The 25,751-nt window shown below is 49.0% G+C and overlaps 1 protein-coding gene across 1 annotated transcript in view; it reads right to left on the bottom strand.

The window, feature by feature from the left end:
- Window positions 1-778: 778 nt before the first annotated feature.
- Window positions 779-25,751, bottom strand: part of GAB2 (GRB2 associated binding protein 2) — a 189,832-nt gene continuing 164,859 nt past the window's right edge. The window contains exons 4-10 of the mRNA XM_047691230.1: window positions 10,756-11,348; window positions 9,429-9,523; window positions 8,084-8,348; window positions 6,780-6,870; window positions 6,445-6,544; window positions 4,571-4,696; window positions 779-3,901 (exon numbers count right to left, since the gene is read on the bottom strand). Of these exons, the coding sequence (XP_047547186.1) occupies window positions 3,758-3,901; window positions 4,571-4,696; window positions 6,445-6,544; window positions 6,780-6,870; window positions 8,084-8,348; window positions 9,429-9,523; window positions 10,756-11,348 (1,414 nt within the window). The 3' untranslated portion in view covers window positions 779-3,757. The remainder of the gene's footprint in view (window positions 3,902-4,570; window positions 4,697-6,444; window positions 6,545-6,779; window positions 6,871-8,083; window positions 8,349-9,428; window positions 9,524-10,755; window positions 11,349-25,751) is intronic.

Raw genomic sequence — 25,751 nt, 5'->3', positions numbered from 1 at the left:
TTCATTATCCTGTTGGGGGGACTCACCTATCGGGTGAAGCCAGAGCCCCTGCATCTGGAGATTTTTCAGACCCTGAGAACTCTGGACTGCCCAGAACTGGCTACTGCTGCTCCCACATTCTTCCCGCTTTCCCTGGGAGAACCTGGTACAGGTGTGTGGCCCCTCCTGGGATGGGCGACGGCCAGGAGGAAAGGGGTGGGTGGGTAGCACCCCCCCTCCCTGGTGTCCCTAGGTACCAGCCCATTCTTTGAGCTGGGGAGGTCATGTAGGAGCCCTTTCCACCCCAACCTTACCCATCTGGGGGAACAAAGCAGGTGGGAAGTCAGGGACAGAGGCCATGGTGTGGCCAGCGACTGCAGGGGCTGGCTGACCAGTGCTGGAGGTGGAGGAGGTGAGTTTTGGCCTATGTCCCAGAGGCTTGAGACATCAGACCTTAGGGATCAGCGAAACTGGGCTGGTAGTCTGGCAGAGACCAAGTCATGCCCAGAATTCATCTCTACACTCCATGCACCTTCTAAGATGAATGGGTGGAAGTTACAGTTTCCATTTTCTACATCAGGAACACACATTCCAAGGTAAGAAGGATTCATTCTTGTTCCCAGTCAAGATGAGGGCCCCGTTACTCCCTATTAAAATGAAAGGGAGCAGAATGGCCCCTAGCTTCACGGGGGCCCTGAAGAGCTATGTGTAGGCCTATACGTGGGTGGCCCCCAGGCAGGGATTCTATGCAGGCGGGTTCCCTCCCCAGCGCCTTCAGACAAGGCAGGCTCCAGCAGCCTTCTCTGGTTGCTTCTAATGGACTTTATTGTTGTCCTGCTCCAACACCACGTGAAAAGGGCCCTGCAAGCTCCAGGCCTGTGCCGTGTGTCACCACAGCAAAACCAGGGCCCACCAGAACACACTCCCACCCCACCCCAGACCTACGCACAGGATAAATACATGTTACACATTTTTTAAAGAGAAAACAGAATAAATTAATAACTTAAGTGATTAGGCACCAACAGTGATTTGAAAAATTAAATGTCGATTTTAAAATGGTATAACAGGGCAAGAACCTAAGACTGGGCTGTTAGCCCCTTTTCTCTTCCTGACAGACAGTTCTGTGCGAAATGATTCTAAATTTCAAGACGCATGTAACCAACACTCAAGAATACACACCACCAACTATCACAGGACAGCCTGCACCTCCGGGGGGCCCCTCCACGGGCAGCGCAGGGAGCTTGCAAAGTCCCAGAACATTGGCTCCCGGAGGAGGGAGCTGCAGTGCTCCTGGTCCCAGCCTTGCTTCCTCACGGGGTGCCCCGGAGTGCGAACTGAGGCCAGAGCTCTTGGGAGGGTGTGAGGGGTGGGTCGGCCGGGGCCGGGGCAAGCCCTTGCTCCACTCACTGCAGAGCGGGAATGGTTGTGCTTCTCTCCTACAAATGGGGCGTATTTGAAGGGTTTCAGATGTAGAAGTCTTCAAAGTCCCATCTCGGGAAGGGGACCGGGCAGACTGACTAAGGCCCTGGGTGCTGTCCATCCCCGGTGAGCCAGACCCCCTGCAGAGAAACAGCCTGGAAGGGCCTCAGCCACCCTTTCACAGGCGGTGGCTCCTTGGGACCTTGCTTTGCTCAACTCCCTGGAACCCCTCCTCCCTCTCTGCTGCTTGCTCCTGCTGGCCCAGGCACCGTGCGTCCTGGGTCTGCCCTTGCCAGGCCACCAGGGAGCTAAACTGAACTGAGAGGTGTGTACTAGACACCGGGTTGGGGGAGGCCCGAGTCTCTGCATTCACCAGGCCATCGTCCTCTTACATGTCCTTCTGTCTCTGCCCCTCCACCCTGAGGGCTCGGGAGCCGCAGGAGCCAAGAGCTGGAAGGAGGCCTCCTTGGACACTAGATTTGAACACTCTGTTTCATTCACCTCATAGTCCAAAGTGCTGGCACCTGGGGCACAGGGCAGCGCCACTCAATGCTCTGCCCTAGGAGACCCTTCAGCGAGGGCCTTAAAGGGACAGTATCAGCCACTGCCATCAGCCCCAGTGCTTTACCCTGCCCTTCCTGCCTCTCAAGGCCATCTTAGCACCCCCTTTTCCCAGACATCACCTCTCCCTTGATCTGCACTACCATCCTGAAGTAGCCTTGCTTCCAGTCTCTCTCACGGCACTTACCAATGTCCTGTGCCCTTGGGTCTCCCCTACCCCCACCTCAAGTGCACAAATTCTCAAATTCCCAGAACCTGGCTCCGGCAGCCATTCATCAGTGCCTGCTGAGTTGAGCTGAACTGCTAGGAGAGGGGCTACTGTGCAGAAAACCCTCCTGGCCGGAGTGGGGCTTCTGAGACCATGGCCAGGTGTATGCTCGTGGGAACCCAAAGGTGAGCAGTAGCCACCTCCGTCAGTCATGGTGGGAAGTTATTTTTTTCTGTAGGAATGAGGTCTGTTCATCCCAGGGTGGGATGAGGCCTCTGCAACCCTGGAAGATTTGGGCAAGAACCATCAACAAAAGATTCAGATCTGTCCTTCCCACCTTAGGACAAAATACCTGGTGGGGGGAGGACACAGCTCATGCGGGGCGTTTAAGCCACAGGAGCAGAGGTCTGGCCTCTCCCATCCCAGGGACCAGGTCTGAATCCAACATGGCTCAGGGCTCCCAGGACCATACTCCTACTGGCTTAGGCTGCAGCAGAAGCCCCAGCCCTCCCCAACATCCTCTTGGCCCCACACTCCCCTGCAATGCTTTCCCCATGACCCTCACACTCACCGCTCTGGCCTGCAGCCCCAGGCATTGCCCCGGCTTTCCACCCCACCCCCACCCCCCTGCCCTGGCTGCACTGTCCACCTCCTGCCTCTCAGCCTATCAGTTATCTGCCCTCCCCCCACCACCTGTCCTATAGAGGCACGTTTGCTGCTCCCTCCCCACTACAGCAGCCAGCCCCTCAGGCCCTGCAGTACCTACTGACTGCCCCACACTCCCTCTCCACCCTGCACTGCCTGCAGCACCCCGCACCTTCCCAGCCCCTCCTGTATGCCCACGGAGGGGGGCCTGGGTGCGCCACTGGTCTAGGGGCCCTGGTCACCTCCTGCCCATCCTTCTGTTTTCCCTCCCTTGTGTCCTCCTCTCTCTGCCTCTCCCAACCCACTCCAGCTACACAGGGGCAGGGCTCCTGTCCTTATCACTTGCCTTTTGCATCCAGGACCTCCTTCCTGTGTCCCTCAAGACCACTGCTAACCTTCCTTCTCAACTTCATCTTTTGGGGGCCTTGCCTGTCCTCTACCAAGACAAGGATGAAGTCCATGTCCACTTTGTTCTGCTGGTCCTGGGCTCCCTGGGTCAGCAAGACAATGTGGCATCTTCTGGGACTGAAGGAGAGGTAGCCCAGTAGCTGGAGGGCTTGAGGGCTAGGACCGGAAGTGAGGTGTGGGATCTGGCTCAGAGTCCCAGCCCCTCCCAAAGCCTAGTAGGTGTTCAGGTCTAAAGGACAGGAAGAGGCTGAAGGATGCTTTTTGGCAATAGCTCTAACTAAGGTGGGTAGAGGCATGGCCATTACTGGTAAAAATCAAAGGGGGGCCCCGAGTGGGCAGAGGAAGTGCCTTGATCAGGCCCTCTCCTCTTAGGAGAGGGGTTCAGGGTCCCTGACATCAAGTGCTTTGAAGGCCAGAGTGGCAGGAGGGGGCACTGGGAGAGGAGAGATTGTGTGAGTTGGGGGGTGGGGGTAGAGGAGAGGAGCCAGCACTGGAGATGCTGCCTCCTGGCCCCTCCCCAGGTGCGGTGGCCCCGCATCACAGTTTGGCGCCCTTGGAAGGCTCCGAGGACTGCCGCACATCTGTCCACTCCTGCATGGTGCTCTGCAGGGCCTGGGTCTTCTCCTTGTCCACTTGAACGTAGTCCACCTTCTCATCGGAAGTGACAGATGACGTGGATGGCTGAGGACAGAATGGGGAGGTGGCTGTGAGTTTTCCAGATGGTGGGGAACAGGGGTGGGGGACCTCTTTTTGAGCTGCCTCAAGGGGAGAGGAGATGGGCGTCAGGATCCTGTATTCTGTTTCTGAAAGGGGCCTTTACAGCCCACCCTGTATCTCTCCTGGATTGCAACAGCCCTGGTCAGCACTCCTGGTTTCCCAGCCCCAAGGGGACCCTGGCCTTCAGCTCTCCCTCCACCCACCTCCCTATGAAGGAATTTGCCAGGTGCAAACAAGCACCCACCAGAGGGGAGCACTGGCAGCCAGCCCGCTGTCTGGACTGGGCAGCTGAGTGTACTTCCTGGGGTGGCTTTCTGGGGCCCGGGATTCTCTGCTGCAGGTCCTTGTACCAAAGGCAATGGATGTACCTCGCCAGTTCTCAGAAGCTCAAGACCAGGACCCAGCATCCTTGCGGCTTGGCTGTGTCACTCATTCCCTTTGTAACCCTGAGCGGATCGCAGCTCCTGGCCTGCATCCATTTGCTCACTGGCACAAGGGGGATGGACTGGCTGAGAAGGTTGGACAGAACTCAAGCCCCTGTGCTTTCAGAGGTGGTGTGCAGGCCCTCTAAGACCCAGACTAAAGGAAAAGCAGTCAGGCAGCACAAGGCCGAGGGCTAGGCTGTGGTGGTACCTTGCGGTGGGGGCTGGGGGAGCTCGGCTGGAAGTCCAGGGCCAGATAATCAACGCTGCCTGTGCTCTTCTTCGGGGCAGGACTGTTGGTGCCACTGGGAATGGGAGATGCAGACACTGGATTTTGCTATTACAAAGGAGAGAAAAACCATTTGTAAGTGTAGAAAGCAGATGAAGCCACCACCTGGAAAAACCCACACCTCTGGGCGTGGAGTGCGCGCTCAGAGCCCTGCGCTGGGCCACGGGCTGCTTATGTCCTCATCTAAACCCTCATAAGGATCCTGGGATGTAGCTATTCTTACTATGCTTGTTTAAAACAAAGATAAAACTATAGTTCAGAGAAGTGGCCTGACTTGCCTGTCCCCAGCATGTCTGTGTCTAGTCCCCAAACTAGTGGAGATGTTACTTTACATGGCAAAGAGACTCTGCACATGCGGTTAAATTAAGGATTATCAGACAGAGATCATCCTGGACCACCCTGCTGGGCCCAGTGTAACCACAGGGGTCCTTTTAAGTGAGGGAGAAAGGCAGGAGCATCCGAATCGGAGAAGCTGAGGCTGGAAGGATAGGGTTGCTGACTAGAGACCACCAGCCAAGGCACACAGGCAGCCTCTAGAAGCTGAAGAAGGCAAGGATCAGATTCTCCCTTGGAGCCTCTAGAAAGGACACAGCTCTGCTAACCCCTTGGTTTTAGTCCTGTAAGACCCATTTTGGGTTTTTGACCTCCCGAACAGTAAGAGAATAAATCTGTGTCATTTCAACCTGGAAAAAAAAAAAAGTTGCCTGTGCTTGTCCAGCTGGCAAGTGGGGCCGGGAACCAGGTCTGTCGTCAGGCTCCCAGACCCACTTGAGTCCCGCTGTACCGTGCTGCCATCCTCCCAGGGCGGCTGGCCCAGTTTCCTCCACTGGCTCCCTGACCGACCCTGTGTTTGTCTGCTGGTCCCCAACACGGGGCACCCCTCCTTTACACCCTGGAGGTTGGAAAGCAGGTGGCACCACACCTGCTTCTCCGAATCTCCCCTCCCTGGACTCAAACAGGGCAGTGCCCCCGAAGCAGCGGCTCCCAATGGCCCTGGCTCCTGCCCCTCCAGGATCCAAGCAGGGTGGCCTTCTCCCTGGGCTCCTGCACCAGCTCTGCAAGGGGGGACACTCTTGGCTCCTCTCTCCATTCAGGCACCAAGACCAATGTCAGGAAGTTTCCTGAAGTCTTATTCTAATGAGAATGGCAACAGTCCTGTGTTCTATTTCTTGGCTGCTGACTGCTGCTCCAGTATGGATGTAGCAGCTACAGAAGCTGGGCAGCTACTCCCTGTTCAACGAAAACGTCAGGGAGGCAAGCTCTCACGTGCGGACAGTGCTTATCCCTCTGTCATGGCCTTCGCCACTGCGCATCATGGTAACGCATGTCCAGGCTACTCTAGTCATTCTCTGTAGGCTGCCAGGGACAGTTCTGAGGCACTGGTCGCATCACCTGGCCTTTTAAACCTTCTGTGGCTCCCTGTGGCCCACAGGGAAAGCCCAGGCTTCCCAAGACTGCATTCGGGGTCATTCATAAGCTGCAGCCAGCCCAATCTCCAGCTGTAGCCATAGTTAACCACTCTCCTCCTCCTCTGTGGCCCCCCACCCCGTGTCTCTTGCCTACATGGCTGCCTCCCTTCTCCCTGTGAGTGTGTCCCCACAGCACTGCCTCTCCACCCATGTCAGAGTTGTGAGAGGGAGGCCTTCTAGGCCCTTTAAGAGTGCAGCCTCCTCGAGGGCAGGGATCGTGTCCTCCTTGCCTCTGCTGATGACCCCGCTGTACACTTGTACACAGCAAAGTAGTCCCATCCCACAGGGGACCGGCAGACTCACTCCTGAGGAGCGCAGAGGACTCACCATAGGGACGTAGTTCTCTTCGCTGTCCCCGGAGTCTGTGCTGGTGATGCTCTGGGTGGAGATAGGGCGGCAGTACTGGGAAGAACTGTTGAAGGTGTGGCTGTGGTGGAGAGAAGGCCATGACCTTGGGAAGCTTTCAGTCCTCACCCTCAGACTCCGCCCTCAGAGCTCCCCACTCCAGGTGCAATGACCACCCCCCAATCCCGGTCACAGAGCTAAAAACCAAGTCCCAGAGACCGCTCGGCTACTGGCGGCATGAGCATCAGGCTGCAGCTCTCCTGACTCAGCCTTCACAACCCTGTCCCAGGCTCCGGCTTCCCCAGACGGACACTCACATGGCCCTAGACCAAGACTTGGTGATGGGTGACTTGAAGGGGAGCTCATCGATGACAGTGTTGTTTCTCAGGTCAAGTGGTGTTGGCTTTACTGGAGCAGGAACAAAGTCAAACAATCAGCCACTGAAGACAATGCCACACAGACACGCATGTCCACATAACATACAAGTCTATTTACAAATGCTTTCATACTCCCGCTTTTACACAGGGAAACAGGCTCAGCAGGCTCTGTGATCTTTGCCTATATTGCTAGGCCCTTAAATCGTGTCTTAAGATTCTGAATATTTTCTTTGCAAGCATATTCTGTAGTGATCACATTTTTAGAATCCAAAATGGAGACACTGGGTCTGACAACAGACTGTTCTCCCCAGATCTGTGGTTGTATATAAAAACAAGAGATGGTAACAGAGATGGAGAAAGTCACTGTGACAGTTCCCTGCCACTTGTGGATCAGGGCTGTGGAGCCGGCAGGGGAGGAAGGTGAATGCATGAGGCCCTAAAGGCTTCACTTCAAATGCTAAGATCTGAATTCTCCGTTGACCAGATCACCTGCAGGTGGGGGGTATCCTGCTTGGTCATCCTACTTCTCCCTTTTAATTCCTGCCACTCATCCCCGGCCAGCAGACTAAGAACTCGAACCGCAGGGGGCACGGATTTAGCTTTCCCAAACACCTGCTGCATACCAGACTCAGTGTCCTAGATGCTTTCCTCTGAAGCACACCACTATCCCCATTTCACAGGTAAGAAAACTGAAGCTCAGGAGAGTGAAAGGATTTACCCGAAGTCGCACCCTAGGAAGTTGAATGAGGATTCCAGCCCACAGGCAGCCGGTCTGCAGGCTCATGCCTTTCTAGCACAGTGTATCCTATAACAGCCCGCTCTGCCAGTTCTAATAATCAGCCTGTGTCCTCCAAAGGCAGTTTATACTTTACAAGGCACTTTGAGACATTATCTGTGCTGCTCAGTGCTCTTCGGGGCAAGTGTTCATCGTTCTCAGATGAGAAACAAGGCTCAGGCACACAGAACGACTGGCATCTAATCCCGGTGGCAGAGCTGGAAACCGTGTCTCGTCCTTCTGGTGCCTGCACCCCTGCCCATCAAGGCTACCCTGGCGGCCAGTCCCTAGGCTGCTGGGCCATTGGAACGAACTTGAGGGTTTGTGTATGTGAGAGTTGGGGGGTGGTTTAGGTCCCAGAGGCTAATGCTTCTGGCAAGGAAAGTTCACTCATCACCCGATTCCTAAATGAATCCAGAGAGCTCCTGGACCCTGTCCAGAGATGGGACGGGGGAAAGAGAAGACTCACCTTTCCGGTCAGGTTTGAGGTTACGGTTGACAGGGGGTGGCTGGATCTCACTCCCTCGGCTGGGGCCCCGGTGCATAGAAAGGGCTGCTGAGGGGTAGCCAAGTGCCTCAAAGTGATGGGGTCCCGGGCTCATGGGGATGTAGACACTCTGGGAGTTATCGCCTGCTCGCTCCGTGGCCAGCAGGGTGGAGGACCCTGGATTCATGGGCACGTAGTTGTCCTCGGAATTGCTGCTCTCTGACCGGCCCACGGCCGTTTTCCCGGGCTGGGAGCGGGGAGTGAAGAAACAGAGCGGTAACTAGTGAGAAGAAACAGGAAGGGAGGGAGAATCCGTATGCAAGGTGAGGAGAATTATGACTGAGTTGGCTGCCTCAGGAAGCTGATAGGCAGGCCCTGGGAAAACCAAGCAGGAAAGCACAGTCAGAGGCAGAAAGAAATGAGGTCTGTGGGTCCCTTCTAGTTTCCACGATCCCCTAAGACCCACTTGTAATGTATAACAATCCTCTATAAAACAGCCCTCGTGGCCGGGTGCACAAGGCTTTGTGGGGGCCTGTCCAGGCTGAGGGTGGCACAGGCCATGGACTGTATGGGTTTGTTATAGGACCTGCCCTTCATCTCAGGTCCAGAATCTCCATTAGCGGGCTTGCATCTGAAGCCCGAGCAGGGCCAGGAGCCCGGAGAAACCTGGGCCAGTATGCTCCCCTGGGCCAGCTCTCAGGGTGACCACCAGCGGCAGTCGGAGCTGCCACCAAGTTATACAGTGCAGTCACCCGGCTCAGACTCCTGCCCTGTCTTTCCACACAGACAAGCTGCTTCTGCTTCGGTTATCCAATTTTCATCATTTCAGTGGGCGTGACGCCAGGCCCCTCATCGGCTTGGAGAGCTGCGGTCAGTCCCCTGCAGGGGGCAGCCTGGGATCCTGCACTCAGACCCTAATTCTGCCACAAAGACTGCCTCTGAGCACCCTGCCGCCCCCCACCCCGCCCTCCCACTCCCCAACCCACCCCCCATGCTGCAGCCCCTCTCCTGGGTAGTGCCTCAGGGAGGAGCCTGCTGCCTCAGGTTCCCCATCCCAGAGCCTGGGGCTTCTGCATTCTAGACCCATCCTACTGACCTGGAGGGCGAGCCTTGTGATCTAGGTTCTTAAGTACACTCACTCCTTCCACACCAGATACCTGTATCTTACTTTCTGAAAACCCAACCCAGGCATCTGGGCGGAGATAAGAAAGCAGGCAGGGACCTAACAGGGAGATGCCACCACTCCTGTGAGCTGTACTTTTTGCTCTCTGGGTATGACTTTACCCCACCAGGGTGGCTTGAGGACCCCTGGCTCACCCCCACTCACCAGGAAAGAACTGACCGCATCACTCATGGACTCGGCAGACCGGCCTGCACTCTCGCCACCGCGCTGCGGGTACTCGTAGGACTCACAGGAAGAAGCTAGAGAGAGGAAAGGAGACCCGTGTGCTAATACTTCCCCAGACCCTTGGCTGCTGCTCCGGGTCTCGCTGATATACCAGCAGATACCACTCTCAAACCCAAGTGATAAGCTATTCCGCCCCATCATTCCTCAGTTCAAACATTCCTCCCCGGCTTCTAGATCCAGCTCCGGTGTTGACACCTAGAGAGGATCCCTCCTTAATGACTCCTTCCCTCAGCTACACCCCTCTTCTCCACCCACTACGGCATTCAACGCCTGTCCCACTCATCCCCGCCATCACTTCTGTGAGGATTATAGGAATAATGATGCTGGACTAATTTATAGATGTTGGTTTTATTTCTCCAACTGGATGTGAGCTCTCTGAAGGGTAGGAACGTGTTTTCTGTGTGTCAGTATCATTTCAATTCCAAAGCACAAGGTGATTGATCAGGTAGTCGATGGACTGAAAGAGGACTGAGCCAAGACTCAGAAGCCCAGGTCTGAGTCCCATCTCTGTCCCCAATGGACGCTGCAACCCTGAATACGTCTCCTGACTACCACAGGCCTCATGTGAGATGGGGACACTGAGGCTTTCTCCCACCACACACTCAGGGTCACTCCATGACTTAGACAACAGGATGGACAGAATCAGGCTTTGCAAGCTATGTGGCATGATACAAAATGAAAGGAATTAATATTACTGTACTTTTTTTTATCAGAGCACACTTATTCAGGGTTGGAATATGCTCAGGGGAAATTAGTGACAATGAAATTTATACACTTAGAGAGAAGTCCAGACTTTCCCCAAAGAGGTTCATATGTGGCTTAGAAAATATTCAGTAGCTCAAAATTTGTGTTAATAGTCCACACAGGTTTGGCTGTGTCCTCTATATTTATTCGAACTGGTCCTCTATATTTATTTTTTTCCATCTTTGATTTATATTGAATCAAATACTGTGATTTGGACTTCCAAACCCATAATAAGTTTAATAAACTGGTCTAGCGACCTGAGAAGAGTAACTGCTCAGGCAGGGTCAGCTACACTCCTGCATGGCAGGCATCTGCCGATAGCCTCTGGGGCCGGAGGACCAGCCAGGAAGGGGTTTGGGTACAAGGTCCCTGAACCTGTGAGTATCAGTGCCCCGGGTGGGCCTTATGTCTCCTCAGCAGGGATAACCAAGGACTGGAAAATTACTGAGACCTCCCAAGCCACTTCCCTTCCCCCAGGGTCGCGGCTGGGGTTTTTACCAACCTCGGTGCAGTCGGCTATTGTCCATGGCCGGGAGCGTGTTGCGCCTGGGGATGGTGGCTGCGGCAGAGATGGATCTGCTGCTTTCGCTGATTGGGGGTCTCTGCTGAGGGCTGCCCCATCGAGGTGTTTCTGCCTGGCTTGGCTTGGGAGGCCGGGGCGGGGGAGCGATGGCTGAGTCCCCGGGAGTGGCCACTGCCATGGCATTGTGGTTCTTGTCCAGCGTGAATGTCCTAGGGATCTGGTAGGCTGACAGCGGGGTGGCTGGCACGTCCATATTGTCCACGAGGAGGTCCCCGAACTCCCGACACAGGGTGTTGCTGGGCGTCTTGAAGGTGTATACGTCCTCGTTATCGGTCTCAGAGCCCGTGAGGCTGCCCTTGGTGTGGCCGTGGGAGGCGAGGCTCCGGGGGAGGTCGTAGGTACTGTCTCTGAACTCCGTATTGTGCCGGCTTGGCTTGGGGAGGCTATAGAAACCGTGGACTTGACCACTGACCCCGTTGACACAGTGTCCATTGCCCTGGGCAAGCTTCTGTACGGCTGTGTCACTCCTCATGAGAAATGAGGCCCTCGTGCCCTGAGAGAAGCTGGCACTCCTAAAGGAGAGAGAAGAAGGGAGGGACAGGGCAGGTTAGAGGAGCCAGGACTGCCCACCCTGGAGGCAAGCTGGCATGTTCAGAGCCTGAGCCGACCGTCTGGTGCATAGAACCAGGCCGAGGGACTGGCAGGCCCAAGGCGTATCATGGTTTACCAGCTGTGTGCCTTGGCATGAGGCATGTTCCCTTTCTGAGCTCTGGTTAATGCATTTGCAAAAATTGTGACTAAAAACACACGTGGAAGGTTGTTCAGATGTTAGACTCCAGTAGATCTAATACTCAGACATGCAATTGATGTTACCTTTATTCACCCCCCAAGATGGCTGAGGTTAGCAGATGTCCCTCTTACCCCTCACCCCTCAAAATAAACATGGCAGTGATACCACCAGCCTGTTCGCATGGAAGGTGAAGGCTATGAGACGATGGAAAGAACCCTTAAACTGGTGTCACATGTTAGCAAACAGGCCATTTTACCCAAGTCTCTGTCTTCCCATAGTAAAACAAGTCTGCTAATGGCTGTGGAAGTTGTCAGTTATAAAGAACTGTTCAAATACAAGCTATCAATTTATTTTCTAACAGGTATTATGGTCTGTTGAAAGGCATTCAGGGGGGAAATGGCTCTTTCCAGAAGACTAAAATTTTATAGGAAAAATGGTTTCCTATTTGGGAACTACATTATAGATAGAAAAAGTGTTGAGGATTACAGTTTTAAAATGTAGGTTTTTGGGAAATAAGGCAAGGCTGAATGGTAAAAAAGACCCAGGAGAGTGAAAGGATTTGTGTGAGCTCCATTACTGCCAAGATCTCTGTGAGCCCCACTCGGCCCCCATCCGAAGGCATGGCCTGGATGGTCTCAGAGGCTCTCCAGGTTTCATCTGGCTCTGAAGCTCCAGGAGCCACTGGCCTTGTGAACGTGGTTTTCAGGCCAGATTCTGTGTCGTGTGGAGGTGGGTGCTGGGGGAAAGTGGAAGGTGAGGTTCTGAGCAAGTAGGGATCCGGGTATGCTCTACACCTTCTCACGTTATGATTCCTCCTAGGATTTCATACAATCACTGTTCTAGGACAGTCCTTTAGAACAGTGATTCTCAGCCTTCTGGAAGCTCTAAGTTTCTTCAAGAATCTGATTCAAGGTTCTTGGCACTTTCTACCAGCATGAGGCAAATCTTGCATACATACAAATTTGCACGCTATAGCTGGGGCGGGTTAGGCACTCAGAGCCCTCTGAGGCCAATCTGCTGGAAGCTTTGCCCTCTGCGAGCTCTTTAAGCTCCTGGGGAGCTTGTTATTTATGGATGTGGCCACCAGATGGTGATAGAAAATAGGGCTCAGTACTTTAGAAAGGAGAAACAGGTGTCTAGGCCAGGCTCTCTTGTAAACTGGCGTCCTTGACCACTGGGGAGTTCCATTTCACTCCCCAAACTTTCAGTGGCCCTCCTCTCTAGGCCTCTGTGTTCCTTCTTTTTCTCTTTTCCATTTCACACACACAGCCAAGCCCAACGCCACAGACTTGGATCACGGAACATCTAGCCCTTAGATAATGGAGTGCTTGGAACAAAGGATGCGGGAGCCAATGGTAGCTATAAGACTGAGATCTGTTCATTTAACAAATGTTAACTGATTTTCCTATTTTTTTACTGATTATTTTACTGATTATTATTTACTGATTTATTTACTGATTATCCTATTTTCCATGTGGGCTGGGCACAATGGATACACATATGCCTCTTACCCTGGGGGACATAGAGGTGAGAGGAGGGGACATGCATAGAAATCCTACCAACCAAGTGGGTGAGTACCCAGCTCTGGACAGAGTCATACGGACAACCTCCCACCCCCTGGTGGTGGTGCTACAGAATGTCAGGGGATCCTTCTGCAAAGATCATACCTTTGAGTGAGTCTTGAAATTGGCCAGGCAAAAGGTAAGAGGAGGAGAAAGGTGTTCTAGTGAGAGGCACAAGGAACGAGAACAGTATAGCAAGGGAAAGAGGTGCAAGCTGCTCGGGCTGCAGCAAGTGTGTTTGGAGGCAGGGCTGCGGTGACAGTGCAGGGACCAGGCTGGAGCTGCTGGGAACAGGGGAGCCCCTGGAAGGTTTTAAGGCAGGGTGGGGAGAACATCACAGGTGTCCTGGAGTAACCTTAAACACTGTTCCATGCTTCACATAATTTTATTCGAACCTTAACCTGATTCAGGAATGAACTCATCTTCTTCCGGGCTCTCCCATTTTGGGAATGCACCAGTCACTCAAGCCAGAAACCCAGGAGTTACCCCCCCTACTAGAATTTTTCACTCAAGAACCCTATCCGCCCTACTGAATCCACCCCAGTTCATGTCCTCTTGGTTTTCCTTCCACATAATGAAAGGGCTGGTAGCTAGTCTCCCCACCATCTGCCAGGACCTCTCAGACCCCCTCCACGTCCTCCAGACATTTACTTTCCTGACTTGCCAGCTTACACATTTCCAACACTGTGCCAGTGCCTTTAGGACTAAGTTGTATTCCAGCTCTAATTCACCTCTCCAACCTTCTTCTCTCTGTTCCCCTTTACTCTTGGATCCACTCAGTCCAACTTCCCTTGTTCCCTGTGGGCCCCGGGCAGTTAAGCCTTTGGGCATGGATGTGTCGTTCATGCTGTTTCAAAGGCTTCTTACTGCAAGAAGCCTTTGACTTCTTACTGGCAAGCTCCTACCCCTATTTATCCTTCAAACCTGGCACAAATGGAAAAACATTTTTAAAAAAGATTTTACTTGAGAGAGAGAGAGAATGAGAATGAGTGGGGGGGGAGGGGCAGAGGGAGAAGCAGACTCCCCGCTGAGAAGGGAGCCTGATATGGGGCTTGATCCCAGGACCCTGAGATGGGGAGCTGAGATGCAGGCAGACAACTGACTGAGCCACCCAGGCTCCCTGGCCCAACTTTCTAAAGCTGTTTCTGACCATCCTCTAACTCCAGGCATAATCACTCACTCGCTCAACTCTGCTGGGAGCAGGTAGCCAGTGTTATCTGTTATGGACCACTAGTGCGGGTCTCCTCCACCAGACCGCCATTTCCTCCAGGAAGGGAACTGTATTTTAGCTCTGTTCTCTCCTCTGCACCTGGACTAGTGCTGTCCCATGGAGAATGATGAATAAAGCCTTGTCGAATGGACGAGGAAGTTAACGTATAAATAAATGAATACATGAAGAAGTGTTAGTGCCACCATCTCATTTCCTGAGCTTGGCCAACACCCCGGTCAGTGGGCTGAAGCCCTTCCCCTTCAGAACCCACCAGCTCCCCTTCCACGGGGCATCCCCGCTCTGGAGCTCCAGGGCTACTCACTCAGCCCTGGATGTGTCCCACCCGGTCTCCGCTCCAGCCCTGGGCCTGGCTTATTCGCCTTCCCCAGAATGCTTCTTTGAGGCAGAATTTCATACAAAGTGCCACAAAAGGCCTTTTGGCTCTACAGAAGGGTGCCAGGCCTCCACCTCCTCCTCTCCAGTTCAGTTACTTCTTCCCCCTGCCGCTGTGCACACGGGGGCGTCCTGCAGGACCCCCGCCAGCCTGGTGCTGCCCCAGAGGGTCGGGGTGGGTCTCACCACTTCCACCCGGCCCTGCACTCCCGGGAGCGCACCCCTGCCCCGGCCTGGGGCCCAGCGTGGGGGCCCCTGGTGCCGATGCACAGGGAGGGGTGGGCCACCGCTTCAAGGACCAGGTGAGAGGAGTTACACGAGGGAAACACGCTTGTGGGAAGCTGCGTACCCGGACTTGGACGGACAGATGGACGGCAACAGAACAGCCCTGCGCCAGCACCCCGGCTAGCCCCGTGGACTCTGCTCAAAGCCATTGCTATGGTGTGCCCCCTCTTTCGGCAGATCCTGAGGGGGGACTGTGAGTTTACTACTGTCATGTAAACTCTCTGTGAGGCCTCCGTCACCCTGAGGTCCTGAGCTGCTTTCCTGGGACAAACACTGGGAAGCGATGGATTTCTAGAGGCTTCCTTGCAGGGCTGTGGGCTGACAGGGGCCTCCTGGAGGGAGCACGGTACTGGGTCGGGCACGTCCCCCACAAAGCCATTCTGAGTCCCCCTCACAGTTTGAGGATCGCTGTGACCCTCGCCTACCACACCAGAAAAACCGCGAATGGTCGAGCTGTGCAGGGAGATGCCAGAACATGTGTGTGGGGGAGCTCGCTGGCGGCAGAGGCAGGGCTGAGAGATCGCACTCGGATCAGCCCACAGCTCCCGCCTCTGTTCCCACGCCCCGCTGCTGCTGGGGGGCGAGTCCGTCACCTCCGCTGCCCCTCCAGGCTTCACACCCGCTCCCCTATCTTTTAGCAATGGTCTCCTAGTTTTCCTCACCACTTAATTTTGCAACAGTTCTTTGGCATTTTTCCATAAAATTTCACATACCACGGGACACCATGATTTCACTGTTTTCCATCCTACTCCTAGTACTTTCACGATCAGGAGCCCAGTCTCACTTTTAGTAGGTATGTTCCCATTTAAAGAAAGCGAGTGCACACATGGTCATAAGTAAATTCACCACCACTTCCTTCTGTAACCGTCACTGGGGAGTTGAAGAGGTCATGTGGACCCTCCTTCTGTATTTAACTCATCCGACATGGATCCTTCCCACGAGGGAAGAAAACTCATAAAATGCTGTCTCACAATCTCTAAGAGGTGAGGAGATCTTGGCATCTCAAACCCTTCTGGCAGCAAGTTCAAGCCGGCCTTTTCACTGCAGTTACAGAGCAAAGTTATAGAGATGAAACAATGGAAACAAAAAGTCGTATATTCTCTGCTTTTGGTCAGTCAAAGCCACCGGGTGAATGAGTCAGAGGTCTTAGTTAGAAATGATTAATCAAAAGTAAGTTCTCCACCACCAGTTCTCATTTTACTTTTCACCCTTGGTGAATACTGTGGCAGGGTCTGTGATGCATTCGGTCTGGAATCCCATCACTTCAAACTTCTATATCCCCCACCTCTCCACCCTTCCCCAGAATCATGGCTTTCTGAGGCTTGTGCCTCACCACACTGTATCACCTGCTACAGATGGAAGAGCCTCCTGGAAATAGGAAGAGAGAAGGTCTAGAATCTGAAATGAGGCCTTGAAGGCTGGAGGGCAAAAATAAATCCAGGGAAGACAAAACAAAACAAAACAAAACAAAACAAAACAAAACAAAACAAAATCCACTTGTCTTGATGGTGTTAGTTCAAAACTAACCTCCTCGGTGATAGTTACTACTTTTGTTAAAAAAGATTTTATTAATTTATTTGACAGAGAGAGACAGTGAGAGAGGGAACCCAAGCAGGGGGAGTGGGAGAGGGAGAAGCAGACTTCCCAATGAGCAGGGAGCCCGACACCGGGCTCAAGACCAGGAACCCGGGATCATAACCTGTGCTGAAGGCACATCCAGGTGCCCCAATAAGTTACTACTTTGAGGAGTCACTTATTTTTGCTCAGTGGAAGAGCTAGATTTTGAGAACTGAAGTCATTTTAGCGAATGCACATCTGGTACTTGAAGAAAGAATAATGGCTAAAACTGTAGTAAAAGATACATAATTTGTAAGGTACTTAATTTATTGTACAGGATGTCAGGTTCCCCCATAAATGGAAGAAGGAATAGAAAAAGGCTGGTTATGATTAGCCTCAGTAGATACTCTTTCGCTGTAGTAATCCAAACAGACATACTTTGTCTCTGCTAGGCAGAGATGAATGAGCTGGTTCTCTCACCCAAGTCCCCGCTCGGAAGGAACCCTTTGAAGGGGCACCTGGATGGCTCAGTCAGTGGAGCATGCAACTCTTGATCTCAGGGTTGTTGAGTTCGAGTCCCACATGCTGGGTGTGGAGATTACTTAAAATTAAAAAAAAAAAAAAATGTAACCCTATGAGGTTATTCCAGAGATCAAATGAGGTAACTAATGTGAGTGCACTTTGTAAACTGTAAAGCATTATTTCTTTTTTCGAGAGCACCTAGTATGTAATGTGAATGTCAGAAGCCGGACAGCAGTACATCTGCCAACATTCGGCATTGACGGTCTTTTTTCTTTTACCCACTCCCATGGACATGAAGCAAAACTGCTTGGAGGAAAAAAAAAAAACCAAAAACTGCTTGGAGGTTTTAACTGACTTTTCCCTGGCAACTCAGCCTTTTCCTCTGCCATTTCTGTATCTTTTTTTAGTGAAGCGTCTATTCAAATCTTTTGCCCATTAAAAAAAAAATGAGTTGTCTTAAGTTGTAATAATGCTTTATATTTCCTAGAAATCAATCCTTTGTCAGATATATTTGTTTTAAGTATTTTTTCATATTTTGTGCCTTGGCATTTTGTGGGGTCTTTTGAAGAAGAAAAGTTTTAATTTTGATTCAACTACTTCATCAATTTATTATTTTTTTTTAGGATTCCCCTTTTTGTATCCCATGATGAAAATCTTTGCTTATCTCAAGAACACAGAGATATTTTCTTCTGGAAATTTCATACTATCAGATTTTACATTTAGGTCTTTGATGCATTTAACTTTTGAGTAGTATGGTATCAATGAGGTTTTATTTATTTATTTTTTAAATTCCTATATGGACCTCCAGCTGTTCCAGCACCATTTGTTGAAGACTTTCATTTCCCTGTTGGCACCTTTGTCAACATGTGTGTGTGCATGCTAGCACACACACACACAGAGTTCACTCTTCTGTTCTAGGAACTCTATATTTGTACCTTTTCATCAATATAACACGGTCTTAAAGAAGACAAAGATTTGTTTGTTTTGCAAGTCTTGAAATCAGGTAGTATAAATCCTCTAACTTTGTTAAGTTCCTTTAAAAATCATTTTGGTTACTCTAAGTTGTTTGGAATTTCCTATCAACTTTAGAGTTAGCTTATCAATTTCTATGAAAACCTTCACTGGGATTTTTCCTTGGACTGCACTGGGGCCATAGATCAGTTTGGGAAGAGGAGCCAATTAATAACACTGGGTCTTCCAATTCACAACTATAGTGTATCACTCTTCTATTTAGCTCTTTAATTTCCCTCAGCAGTGTTTGATTTCAGTGACAAGGCCTTGCATATCTTTTTCATCCCTAAGTAGTCCATGATTTTTGGTACCATTATATAAGAATGTTTTTAAAAATTTCATTTTCCAAGTGTTTCCTGCTAGTATGTAAAAATTATTCGGTACCTAATAATTCTTTACCCTGTGACCTTGCTAAATTCACTTCTTCATTCTGGTAGTTGTTTTCTAGATTCTTTAGAATTTTTATATAAACAATGAAGTTCCCTACAAACAGAGACATTGTTACATCTTCCTTTCTCATCTTTGTGCCTTTTACACTTTTGTTTCCTTATTAGACAGGCTAGAATCTCTAGATTCTAGCCTGTCTAATAAGGAGAGGCTGTTCAATTCTGAACAGAAGTGGTAAGAGCAGGTATTCTGTCCTTAACCCCAGTATTATGAGAATATGCTTAATATTTCTCTGTTAGGTAAGATATTAGCTGTAGGTTATCCTTAGAAATCTCCTATTAATTTGAAGAAGTTCTCCTCTCCAGCTTGTTAAGAATATTTTTACGAAGAGGCATTGAGTTTTGATAAATGCTTTATCTGCGTCTACTAAGGTGATGATTATATTATTTTTCTCCTTATTCTCTCTCCTTTTTTAAAAAGAGAGATGGGGGAGAGACAGAGATTGAGAGAGAGAGAGAGAGAGAGAGAGGGAGAAGAGGGGGAGGGGCAGAGAGAGAGGGAGAAAGAGAATCTAAAGTCACTCCATGCGTATCACAGAGCCCGACCCCGGGCTTGATCTCACAATCCTGAGATCATGACCTTCTCTGAATTCAAGAGAAGGATGCTTGATTGATTGAGCCATCCAGGCACCCCTCCCCTTACTCTCTTGATGTAATGAATCACACTGGTTGGTTTCTTAATGTAAAATCAACCTTGCATTCCTGGGATGAACACTACTTTATCATGAACTATTATCCCTAATGATGTATATACACACACGTATATTTCCTAATACATTTAAATTATCCCTAATACATACACATACACACACACAAACACATTAAATATATATTTTTAAGTTGGATTTGATTACTTTTTTTTTTTTTTTTTGTAAAAGAAAGGATTTCTGCATCTATATCCACAGGGAATGTTGCCTTCTGATTTTCTTTCCTCTAATCTTTTTCAGGTTTTGGTAGTAGAGTTATTCTGGTCTCAAAAAAAAAAAAAAAAAAAAAAAAGATTTGTAAAAGGACTCTCTCATGTTTCCTGAAAGAATATGGGTAATATTTGTGTTGCCCCATCTGATAGAATTCACCCAGGTCTGGTTTTCTAGGTATTTACCCAAGAGAAATGAAGCAAATGTCTGCACCAAGATTTGTTAGTGACTATTTATGTACAAATGCATTTTAATTTTTAATAACTGAAAGTGGAAACCCAAGTGCCCATCAAACACAGGAATGGGCAAATAAATTGTGATATAAAGGTGCACTGAATTACTACTCAGCAATAAAAAGGAACAACTAATGATACATGTAAAAACATGGATGAGTCCCAAAAGCATTATGTTGCATGAAAAAAATAAGGAAAAATAGTAAATACCGTATGATTCCACTCAAGTAAAATTCTAGAAGATGATAACTAATGTAGTGACAGAAATATCCTCAGTGTTCTCTGAGGAATGAGGTAGAGGGAAGCATGGATTACCAAGGGGCACAAGGAAACTTTATATGTATTGACATGGACTGTATTTCAATTGCCCCTCAAAAATTGGGGGAAAAAAAGTTAAGTAAAAGTGCGGGGTGGGGGAAAAGGGGGAGATGTTAGAACTGAAAATTCAATTAAAAAATCATCCAAAATGAGCACAGAGAGGAAATAATATTTTATAACTGAGTACTATCAGTGTCGTATGGGTCAGTCTCAAGCGGTCTCACGTGAAGAACAGAAGGAAAGCAGAGATGGAATGGGGCAGGAAAAAACTTGAAGAAGAAATACTGGTAGAAATTCTGCTGTACTGGATCAAAAAGAACAATAAATAGAATCAGAAAGTGAAAAATACACCTAGGAATATCATATCATAGTCAAACTGCTGAAAAACAAAGTCAGCAAATAGAAGTCCAAACAGTCAAAATAATTCTGCAAACAAAGAAAAAAGTGAAAGGTCTCATACTTCCTGGTTTCAAAACACATTATCACAAAGCTACAATAATTAAACGTGTGGTATTGACACAAAGATAGACATAGAGGCCAATGGAATAGAATATAGAGCCCAGAAATAACCTTGAACTAATGATTTTCAGCACAGATGCTCAGCCCATTCGATGGGGAAATGACAATCCTTTCAACAAATGGTACTGGGAAAACTGGATATCCATGTGCACAAAAATGAAGTTAGATCCTTACATCATATATAAAAAATTAACAAAAAACAGATCAAAGACCTAAACATAAGAGTTAAAACTATAAACTCTGAGAAGAAAACACAGAAGGAAATCTTCCTGACAGTGAGTTTGGGAAATAAATAAATAAATAAATTTATTTATATGACACCAAAAGCACACACAACAAAAGTAAAAAGAGATACATTGGGTTGCATCAAAATATAAAACTGTGCATCAGCAAAGTGAAAGGCAAACTATAAAATGGGGGAAATATTCCTAAATAATATATCTGGCAAGGTCTTAATATCCAGATTATATAAAGAACTACAACCCAACAACAACCAACCAACCAGATTTTTTAAAAAGTGGGGGGGGCGGGCAGAAGCCTATATAGACATTTCTCCAAAGATATACAAATAGCCAACAAACACATGAAAAGATGCTGAACATCACTAATCATTACGGAAATGTAAATAACCCACAGTGTGGGGAGCCCAGGTGGCTCAGTCAGTTAAGTGTTCAACTCCTGATTTCAGCTCAAGTCATGATCTCAGGGTTGTGAGAAGGAGCCCCGTGTCTGACTGCACTGGGTGTGGAGCCTGCTTGGGATTCTCTCTCCCCCTCTGCTCATCCCCCACTTCTAAAAAAAAAAAAAAACCCAACCAACCAAACCACAACCAAACAAACAAAAACCCGAAAAACTCCTCCCAAACCACAGTGAGATACCACCTCATAGCCATTAGGAGAGCACTACCAAAAAATACCAAACGCTGGCCAGGATGTCGAGAAACTCACCCTTGTGCACGGTTGTAAAATGGCACAGCCACCATGAGAAACAGTACGGCAGTTTCTCAAAAGATGAAAATAGAATAACCAGAGTACCTGGCAATTCTACTTCTGGGTATATACCCCAAATAACTGAAAGCTGACTCTTTGAAGAATATGCGCACACCAAGTTCACAGCAGTGTTATTCACAACAACCAAGAAGTGGAAACCACCAAGGTTATCTACTGATGTTTGAAACAAACAAAACGTGGCATAAGCAGGCCATGAGGCAGGATTCAGCTGTAAAAAGGAAGGACGTTCTGACATGTGCTCTAACATGAATGAACCTTACAGACAGTAACCTAAGTGAAAAAGCCACTCGTACAAAGACAAGGACTATCTGGCTCCACTTATATGAGTTACCTAGAGAAGTCAAATTCACGCAGACGGTAGAAAGGAAGGTGTTGGGAAGTAGGGGAAGGGGGAAATGGGGAATTTTTAATGTGTGGGAGTTTCAATTTGGCAAGATGAAAAGAGTTCATAACAATGTGAAAGTACTTAACACTAACTGACCTGTACACTTAAAGATAGCTCAGAGGATACATTTTATGTTATTTCACCACAATTTTTTTTAAAGACTTTATTTATTTATTTGACAGACAGAGACCACAAGTAGGCAGAGAGGCAGAGAGAGAGGGGGAAGCAGGCTCCCTGCCGAGCAGAGAGCCCGATGTGGGGCTCGATCCCAGGACCCTGAGATCATGACCCGAGCTGAAGGCAGAGGCTTAACCCACTGAGCCACCCAGGCACCCCTCACCACATTTTTTTTTTTTAAAGAGGAAAAAAAAAACATTTAGAAGAAGAAAGGTACATTACATATAGGATTCTAACAATAAAAATAATAGCTCACCTCTCAACAGAAACAACAAAGGGCAGAGGATTATAGAATGACATCCTATAAAATGCCTGAAGAAAATAAAACCATCATTCCAGAATTTTATATCCAGCAAGATATCTCCCCAAAATGAAGGTTAGGTACACCTGGGTGGCATGGGTGGTTAAGCAACTGACTCTTGGTTTCTGCTCAGGTCGTGCTCTCGGGGTCGTGAGATCAAGTTCTAGGTTGGGCTCTGTGCTCAGTGGGGAATCTGCTTGAGATTCTCTCTCTGTCCCTCTCCCTCTGCCCGTGTCCCCCAATGCATGTTCACTCTCTCTCAAATAAATAAATCTTAAAAAAAATGAAGGTGAAATACAGATATTTCCAGATAAATGAAAACTGGGAAAATATGTCACAAGGGGACTCATATGGTAAAAAATGATAAGGGAGCTTGTCACACTGAAGAGGAAACCAGGTGAAAACCCCACTAGGCAATGTTTAATATTTGCTTTCAACAGTCACATATTATAACGAACTGAGGCAGGAAAATTATGCAGATATTTACTATTTCTGCTGCTCTTCCCTCATTCCTGAAGGTTTGAGTTTCCTCCTGGTACTATTTTCCTTCAGCGTGAAGAACTTCCTTATCACTTCTTTAAATCAGATCTCTCGGAAATTCTCTTGTTTTCCTCTCATTTGGAAAGCTCTTGATTTTGTTTTCATTCCTAAAGGATAATTCTTCAGTATAAAAACTTACGGGTTTTTCTTTTCTTTCCATTCATTTTTATGAAATATTGTTATAATACAGGCTTTTACATTTACATTTAAAAATTTAAAATTGGAAGATGTTGCTTCCAACATCTAGGTTATGTTGGGGTTGGCATCTGTGCTTTCCCTTGAGAACTGGTTACATTTTGAGGATTTTTGGATTATATAGCTTTAGTATTGTGCTATTACATTGTGTAGATGCTGGATTCTGTTATAATCCTCTGGAGAACGTCGAGGTTTCTGTTTTGCTGGCAATCACTGTGGTTAGATTCAGGCTGCAAGTCCCGTCTCTCCTCCCGTGTGTGGCGGTGCACACCTCAGCTCAGCTCACAAGGCCCTTGTTACACTGGTCAGGTCTGTCCCACACATGTGTGGTTCACAGGGAACCTGAGACTCATGTGGTTCCAGACCCAGAAGTAGGAAATCCCTTCTCCAGCTCTCTGTACTCTGTACTCCAGCTCTTCTCCAGTACTCTGGGTACTCCACTCCCTTCTAGCTCCCCAAGGCCTCCTTTTCTGGTTCCTTGACCAAGAAAGATGGGGTTTCTATCACATTTTCAGCTGTCTGCCCCGATGTGCTGCTAAGTGAGTGGGCCCCACCTCGGGGCAATTCCACAAGATACAGAGGATTCACCTCTATATTGTTGTCGTCTCCACATCTTGCGTCCCTTTAGAAGTTGCCTCACTTTATTTTTATAGAATCAAAACAATTACAGGGCAATTGTATTTTGTCCATAGTATCTACTTGTGATCAGTGGGAAGGGCAGCCTGGAGTGGGCTTCTGCCACCACGCATGGGCTGGCACTCCCCAGTGACTTTTTAGAGTCTCTCTCTCCTAATTTTCACCGTCTCTTCACTATATATACAACCCCACCCTTAATACCACAGATTAAAGCAATCAACACACTTGAGGTCTTTCCATGCTGTTAGCACTTTTTTTTTTTGGGGGGGGGGGAGTGAGAGAATGCAACACAAGCAGGGGAGGGGCAAAGGGAGAGGGAGAGAGAATCCACACCCAGCATGGAGACCGAAGCAAGGCTCAATCTTACGATACTGAGATCACTATCTGAGCTGAAATCAAGAGTGGGATGCTCAACCGACTGAGCCTCCTGGGTGCCCCCTCTCCTAGCTCCTTTTAAGAGTTAAATCTCTTTCAGTTTCTGCCTGCTTTGATTGCTCTTCAGTGCCTTCACACAGTTGTTTTTTTATATTGTGTCCAGAGTTTATAATTGTTAGAATATGTTTAGTATCATGCAAACCACTCCAGTACTTCAAGAAATTATATGGTGTTTCTGGACCAAAGAAAGCTTCCTTCCCACCCTCCATTACTCAGGAATTCTGTTAATGTTGTTTGAATTTATTTTTCCCCCAAATCTCCAAGATCCTGCTCATCCCTCTCCTGCTCCCACACCCACACAAGTGAAAGCAAAGTCACACAGAAAAGCACAGCTTGGTCAGGGCCCCACACTAAAGCTTCTTCCCCAACTGCAGATCAGTTCTGACTCCCCTGCTACGTTCTCTTTCTATAACACAGATCTGTTCACATGTAGTTTATGTACCTACTACATGCCCTTGGTCCTGTCTTCAAAGTGCAGTAATATATTAGTATAAATATCCATACTACGAAGCAGAGAGTTCCAAATGCTGTATGAGAGAGAGAGAATAAAAAGCAGCTGTGGGAATTCAGAGACATGGATTTCAGGCAAGTTAATAGAGGTTTTACCAATGAGGAGGGGGTGCAGATGGTGGGCCCCAACTGCTAATTCAAGCAGAGACATTGTCATAGCTCTTCTCTGCTGCTCTTGCAGTGTCATGGGGGTGGAGGTGGTGGTAGCTGTTATGATTACATAAAGCCTTCTACTTGATGCGTGATCCGCAGATGAGCTCTGGAATTTAGCAGGAAGGCAGGATCTCAGGACCCACTGCAGGCCTACTGAATCAGAATCCATGTGTTAACCAGATCCCCAGAGATTTCCTATGCACTCTGAGAGCGAGAGGCATTTACGGAAAGTACGCTTTCCAGAGAATGATGAGTTTTAAGACCTCACCTTCTCTACTCTGAGCCGGGACTCCGGAAGTAGAGGGGGGCGGGGCCTGAGGAGCACAAAGGCTCCTACGTACTGAGGATGGCCTCCTGCCCCTGTGCTCAGCAGGAAGCCTTAGAAGGAGTTATTTCCATTCTGCAGATCAGGAAACAGAAACTCAAAGAGTAAGTGGCCCAAGATCACAAAGAAAGTGGCAGGACCTGAATTTGGAGCCGTATTTGATAGACTCCAAGGCCTGTAAACAATTTTAGTCACCGAGTGTGGGCAGGCACGTGGGCCGGGAGCGTCAGCATGTTTATGGCACTGCCACAAACACCTTCGGTGATCTGGGCTTTACCTGTCTACGCTGATGGAGTCTGAACTAGTGAAAGTTCATGTATAAATGAATTCCGTGGCGTCCGTAAAATGGATATTTGCAGCAACCTTAAGACAGAGTGCTGGGAGCGTGTGTTGTGTGATGGTCTCAAAAGGAGGGTAACATGGTGCAGAGTATAGGCCTGGAGATGAACAGCCCTGCGTTCCAGTCCTGCCTCTGTCATGCGTTAGCAGGAGCCTCATTTTTTTCATCTATGAAATGAGTAGAAATGATCTCTACTGGCTCTCAG

Source organism: Lutra lutra, chromosome 10 (assembly GCF_902655055.1).
Source record: "Lutra lutra chromosome 10, mLutLut1.2, whole genome shotgun sequence".
Lineage (NCBI taxonomy): Eukaryota > Metazoa > Chordata > Mammalia > Carnivora > Mustelidae > Lutra > Lutra lutra.
The sequence above is the reverse complement of the archived record's forward strand: the minus strand, read 5'-3'. Positions and strand labels throughout refer to the sequence as shown.